Source organism: Carlito syrichta, unplaced genomic scaffold, assembly GCF_000164805.1.
Source record: "Carlito syrichta isolate Samal-C Ts95f unplaced genomic scaffold, Tarsius_syrichta-2.0.1 Scaffold316481, whole genome shotgun sequence".
In the NCBI taxonomy this organism is placed as follows: domain Eukaryota; kingdom Metazoa; phylum Chordata; class Mammalia; order Primates; family Tarsiidae; genus Carlito; species Carlito syrichta.
In genome coordinates this window covers 66,430-73,558 of record NW_007260577.1, presented here as the reverse complement: position 1 = coordinate 73,558, position 7,129 = coordinate 66,430, and the positions used below count along the sequence as shown (strand labels likewise).

The 7,129-nt window shown below is 40.2% G+C and overlaps 1 protein-coding gene and 1 pseudogene across 1 annotated transcript in view; both read left to right on the top strand.

Moving 5' to 3' along the window:
* The window catches only part of LOC103277112 (protocadherin alpha-6-like), an 18,728-nt gene that overhangs the window by 7,601 nt on the left and 3,998 nt on the right, over positions 1-7,129 (top strand). The window contains 2 exon segments of the mRNA XM_021707292.1: positions 1,507-1,516; positions 6,607-7,124. Of these exon segments, the coding sequence (XP_021562967.1) occupies positions 1,507-1,516; positions 6,607-7,124 (528 nt within the window).
* On the top strand, positions 3,508-4,412 carry LOC103277096 (annotated as a pseudogene).

The window sequence follows — 7,129 nt, the reverse complement described above, 5'->3', positions numbered from 1 at the left end:
GGACGTCAACGTGTACCTGATCGTGGCCATCTGCGCGGTGTCCAGCCTGCTGGTGCTGACGCTGCTGCTGTACACGGCGCTGCGGTGCTCGGCGCCGCCCCCCGAGGGCGCGTGCGGGCCGGGCAAGCCCCCGCTGGTGTGCTCCAGCGCGGCGGGGAGCTGGTCGTCCTCGCGGCCGAGGCGGCAGAGGGTGTGCTCTGGGGAGGGCCCGCCCAAGACCGACCTCATGGCCTTCAGTCCCAGCCTTCCACCCTCCGTGGGATCAGCGGATGTGGGAGAACAGCAAGATTTACATGCGGATCACTGCTTCAAAGTAAGTTCCTTTGTTTTAGATACTAAAATTCTATTTGTGAAACTCAATTAAAATATTTCACATATTTTAGTTTTACATATTTTATTTCAATGTAGTTTAGTCAAAATTCATACATTGTTTTCATATTTAAGCATTTTTAGTAATACACTATTAACCATTCTCCCCAGATGAGTTTGTCCTGGAATTGAAGGTATGGTTGGATATTTTCTTTTTGTACTGAACGTTGGTTTTGACTTACCTTACAATTTTCTAAACAATACTCCAACGGGATCCAAGGTATTTGGATGGTTGGGGAAATGTGTTCCTACAAAGCATTTGTTCTTTTGTGATTGTTGGTGAACCCTTCATCTCACTAAACATGCTGTACTTTGAAATTCATATCTTAAGTGTTATTTTGTTCTCATGGGGTTTTTTTAATCTCTCAAAAGTCTCAGATCATCCACCTTATTATTTGTCTTTTTAGTGTCTGGTAGTCACATATATCTTTAGTGTCTTTCTACTGCTGTTTTAAGCAGTTTAGTGATAAAGTACAGAATAATAATTTCTCTTCAAAATTTCATGGTTTTCATTTTCTTTTTAATTTTATTGTAAATCAGCTAAAAATGAAACCCAGAAGGAATAAGTATGTAATGCTTATTTAACCCAATATTATTTAGATTGTCTTATTATTGGGAGATACGTTTTTTGCCATCAGATAAGTTTTTACAGTCATCTTGTCAAAAAGTTAACATTTTTTGGCCATCTATGTTTAGAAAAAAATTGCTTTTAATCTGAGAAATATCTACTAACGTCTAATCATACTATCAATCCTTTGTACATGAGTTGGAATATTATCAATAAAGTTTTACATTGAAGTGATATTTAATATATAACAGAAACATATTTTGATTAGAAAAACCGTACATTGTCCTTTTATTCTTGTAGACTACATGTTTAATTTTTAAATTTTCATTACACAGAATATTCAAGATGATCAAGGCCCATTAACTTATTTAAAATTATTTATCATTCTAGAATAAATCTTTGAAAAACTAAGATAATTGATTTTGTTGTTTTTCAACCTTTTCTTTTCTTTTTGGTTCTTCTTGTCTTTTTACCTTTGCTTCTTGTTACTATTTGACTTGCCGTAATATTAAATTCCCATTAGAGTTTGAGCATATTACTTTGGACAGAATGACGGAACTTAATGGAAGAGAATAAAGGGTTTCTGGGACTCTGAATTTTTATAGTTTGTTATTAACATAGTTTTCATCTTTTTATCACTTTTGAACCTGTAGTGTAATGATTTATCATCACATTTTACTCCCTACCCCAACTGAAAGTAATCTGAAAGCAGACTTATTTTGTGGTTGATTTTACGTTTCTCATAATGCCTGTCCATGTTTAGCATTTTATTTGGCTATTAAAAACACATTATCAGGGGGAGGGAGGGGGGAAAAACACATTACATAAAGTGAATCATTTTAATTTAGTCCTCAACTCTAAAGACTTCGTTCTTTCCAATGTACTTTATTGTACTGTTTGAACAGAATGTGGAGTTTTTCCTTTGTAACAGTAATCTTACTCTCATGTTGCCTAGTCTGTCTATGTGTACCTGGTCCTCAGGTATACATTTACTTACTGATCTCTCCTCCTCAGTGTTTAACTGGTTTTCTTAAAAGAAACCATGAATAGGAAAAAGGGCTCTTTCCACCACCTGGCATTAAACTTGGCAACACATAACTTTAATTATCTTAGCTCTGTGTTCCCCCAGCTATGGAATTCACATTTTAATTTCATTATGGAACATCCTTTTCACAGTGAGGGAGTCTAAACCAATTTCTTGTATGTTAATAATACTTTTGCTATTCTGACCATGGTAATGCTTTTTAACTATTAACTATTTCTTAAACAGAAATACATCAAAAATTAGTTATTAAGTAGTGTGGGTTTTGAAGTAGTGTGGGTTTTGAAGCTCCTTGGATCTAATCCTCTGTCTACCAATTTTTCTATATGTAACCTTGGGAGAGCTTTTGCTATTCAGTTTTGGGGTTTTAGATGGATGCATGATAAATATAAAATCTACTGCATAGATTTTTAAAAAATCAAGTAAGTTAATACTAAAGTCTGACAAGTGATAAATATATAATAAAGTTCAGTTAAGTTAGGGACTGCAAGAATAAAATCCAAAATATCAGAAAGTCATTGTGACCTCTGTATTAATCTTATTTTGTGTAAAAATCAGCTTTTGTGATGTCATTTTCATATTAACCCAGGATGTCTCAGTATTTTGAATGCTATGTGTTAGAATGAAAAAAAAGTCTAAAATCAGTTTTTAAAAGTTTCGGAAGTCAAATTAACAGCATCTCTGTGGGAAAAAAGGTTTTGGACCTGCAAAAGTTAAAGTTCCCTCAAGAAAAGTCTAGATTATCTCATGTTGATAGTTGTATGTTTGTTATATTTACAAGTTTCCTGTATCCTTAGGGGTCTGAGTGGGTGACTGAAATCTTTGTGTGTATCTTTCTGTTACATAGTGTTTTTCTTAATGAGAAGTATGCAATATTTTGATGATGATTTAAAATCAATATGTTGTAGTCCTACTAAAAAAGAAAGTAAATCACTGTCTATTCTAGACAGTCATATAGAATAACTTAAAAAATATCCTTTCTTCGTGAGCAGAGAAGACTATAGTCACCAATCTACACTGTGGATCCTTGTGGATGTCTAAGACATCCACAGGAATCACTGGATTTTCAAGACGTTGCCTCTGACCTCAAAAGTTTGAGATAAAGTAAAGAATGAGTCACACAATGAAAAGCAAGATATAACAGATACAGGAGAAGTAAATTATATTAAGTTTGGAGTTGAAAAATAACTTCCTATTTGAATTTGTGAAGGCATACTTTAAGGGATATGATGTTTCCAATGGTTTTTAAGTGAATAAGGTTCTCCCCCCAGGGAGGGTACTAAGAATACTAGATGTTTCTGTGAAGAAGAAACATGAGTGAAATTCAAGACACAGAACAGCATCAATATGATTGGAAACATGGGAAAATATGATTTGCATAGAATAAAGGCAGAGACAAATAATGTGAGAAAACCTCTCGAGTTTGAATACTAAACTAAGTGATCTTGAGTAGATTAAGTAATTTGTCCTCTTTTACATTTAACTGGGAGCCACCAACATTTTTTGAACAGCTTTCCCATCCTGCAAGATGGCGGGCAAAAAAGTTGAGAAGCCAGATACTAAGGAGAAGAAACCTGAAGCCAAGAAGGCTGATGCCAGTGGCAAGGTGAAAAAGGGTAACCTCAAGGTTAAAAAGCCAAAGAAGAGGAAACCTCACTGCAGCCAAATCCTGTCCTCGTCAGAGGAATTGGAAGATATTCCCAATCTGCTATGTATTCCAGAAAGTCCTTGTACAAGAGGAAGTACTCAGCAGCTAAATCCAAGGTTGTAAAGAGAGGGGGGGAAAAAAAAAAGAAAGAAAGAAAAGAAAAAGAAAAAAGAAAAAAGGAGAAGGTTCTTGCAACCATTACAAAACCAGTTGGTGGTGACAAGAATAGTGGCACCCAAGCTGTTAAACTTCACAAAATGCCTAGATATTATCATACTGAAGATGTGCCTAAAAGCTGTTAAGCCATGACAAAAAGCTCTTCAGCCAGCATGTTAGAAAACTGTGAGCCAGCATTACTCCCAAGACCATCCTAATCATCCTCACTGGGCACCACAGGGGCAAGAGGGTGGTTTTCCTCACTGGGCTTTGGCTTGTTGCTTGTGACTGAACCTCTGGTTCTCCATCAAGTTTCTCTGAGAAGAACACACCAGAAATTTGTCATTGCTACCTCCACAAAAATTGATATCAGCAATGTGAAAATCCCAAAATATCCTACTGATGCTTACTTCAAGAAGAAGAGACTGTGGAAACCCAGGCACCAGGAGGGTGAGCTCTTTGACACAGAAAAAGAGAAATATGAGAATAGAGAGCAGTGCAAGGTTGAACAGAAAGCTGTGGACTCACAAATCTTACCAAAAATCAAAGCTATTCCTCAACTCCAGCGCTACCTGTGATCCGTATTTGCCCTGATGAATGGTGTTAATCCTCATGAATTAGTCTTCTAAATTTCTTCAAAAGAACCTAATTAAAGATGGATACATAAAAAAATATTTTGAACAAAATAAATCATGGCTTTAAAAATAAGACAGAATGCAGAGAAACTAGGAGGCTGCTGCAACCATCAAGGATTGCAGCAATTGGTAAAAGTGCCTCTACGTTTATTAAAGAAGAATAGGAAAGAAAAGATACATATGCAAAAAATGTCAATGGCACAATGAAGTCACAATTTTGCCTTTAGACTTAGAAGCACTCAAATCTAGATTTAATTGATTTACTTGACCTTTAGAATATGATAATAAAACTCACAAGAGAGATTTGTAGAACCTAGACAGGAAAGGAATCCCAAGCATGTCTTTAAAAACAGAAATTTCCCTAACTACCTGAGATGAATAGCAATTAAACTAAAATATGATAATACAAATACAAACTATAATGACAAGAATTGGAAAGAATAAAACTATAGATGCAGAAATAAAACACATTTCTGGAAAGAGATTATATAAATGCTAATACCAAAAAAGCTATAAAATATTTTCTCCCCATGCAAGATCCTAAAGGAAATCCTTACTTTCTAAAACATATTGTGTACACCTTCCATTCATAAAACCACCAAAGAAAATGACTTCAACTGGTTGCTCATTTTTCTTAATTCCTTTTCTCAGACATGAGCAAATTTATTTTTCATTAATGGACTGCAGCGTTTTTATATTCACTAGGGATAGCGACTGGTGGATTCTCTTATAACAGAATCCTAGAAAGAACCATGTGGGAGATACTGAATTCCAACAGAACATAATTTTCTAATTTAAGATGTGTGGTTGTTTAACGACATAATTTTTATTGCCACTTCATATTCATCATTATTTTAAAATTATGTGGAGCATTTTCTCTGGCATGAAAAAGCCACAAAGTCATACAAAGCTTTAAGACGTGGTCAGTACTCTAAGAACGCCTCCAGCAACAAGAAGAAGGCATTCTATTTCAACAATGATTAATTAAGAAAAAATTCAGAGAATGAAACAAGTTTTGCAGCATAATGGTAAAATGTTTATTCATGGAATTTGTACTTACACTTTGGGCCGCGTGATGTCACTCTTGGCCACGATGTTCTACTTGAACCAAGACAAATACAGCCATTCTTTTTCCCCGTGGGAAAGACGTTCATTCTTTTTTACTCTCTGTGCTGAACAATGGCGAACACAGCAGGATGAGACGGACGAATTCAGATGATTTCTCCTATTAGAGGCAATTTTCACTAACTGTAAAAACACCGAGTATTTGAAATGTTGTACCCAGATCGAGGAGACCAGGAGGCCCGGCATCTGCTGCTCTCGCTTCTGCTCGTCGCAGCCTGGGAGGCGGGGAGCGGCCAGCTCCACTACTCGGTCCCGGAGGAGGCCAAACATGGCACCTTCGTGGGCCGCATCGCGCAGGACCTGGGGCTGGAGCTGGGCGAGCTGGTGCAGCGCCCGTTCCAGTTGGATTCCAAAGGCGGTGGGGACCTTCTGGAGGTGAATCTGCAGAACGGCATTTTGTTTGTGAATTCTCGGATCGACCGCGAGGAGCTGTGCGGGCGGAGCTTGGAGTGCAGCATCCACCTGGAGGTGATCGTGGAGCGGCCGCTGCAGGTTTTCCACGTGGAGGTGGAGGTGAGGGACATTAACGACAACCCGCCCGTGTTCCCAGCTACACAAAAGAATCTGTTCATTGCGGAATCCAGGCTGCTCGACTCTCGGTTTCCACTAGAGGGCGCGTCCGACGCGGATATCGGGGAGAACGCTCGGCTGAGTTACAGACTGAGCCCGAACGAGCATTTCTCGCTGGACGTACCAGCCGGCGACCAGCAGGTAAAACCTCTTGGACTCGTGTTGCGGAAACTTTTGGACAGGGAAGAAGCTCCAGAGCTCCACTTATTGCTCACGGCCGCCGATGGGGGCAAGCCCGAACTGACGGGCACCGTCCAGCTACTCATCACCGTCCTGGATGCCAATGACAATGCCCCCGTGTTCGACAGATCTCTCTACACGGTGAAATTACCAGAAAACGTGTCTATCGGAACGCGGGTGATTAGCCCCAATGCCTCGGATGCAGACGAAGGGTTGAATGGGGACATTATTTACTCCTTCTCCAGTGATGCTTCTTCAGAGATCAAATCCAAGTTCCACATAGACCCCGTAAGTGGGCAAATTACGGTGGTAGGACGGATTGATTTTGAAGAAAGTGCAACGCACAAGATCCAAATAGAGGCTGTGGATAAAGGCCCCCTACCACTGGCTGGCCATTGTACAGTTCTTGTGGAAGTTGTGGACGCTAATGACAACGCTCCACAGTTGACTGTCAAAACGCTATTGCTTCCTATAAAAGAAGACGCACAACTAGGGACAGCTATCGCCCTGATTAGCGTTACTGACCTTGACTCCGGCGCCAACGGACAGGTCACCTGCTCCCTGACGCCCCAGGTCCCCTTCAAGCTGGCGCCCACCTTCAAGAATTACTACTCGTTGGTGCTGGACGGCGCCCTGGACCGCGAGAGCGTGTCGGCCTACCAGCTGGTGGTGACCGCGCGCGACGGGGGCTCGCCCTCGCGGTGGGCCACGGCCAGCGTGGCGGTGGAGGTGGCCGACGTGAACGACAACGCGCCCGCCTTCGCGCAGCCCGAGTACACGGTGTTCGTGAAGGAGAACAACCCGCCGGGCTGCCACGTCTTCACGGTGTCGGCGCG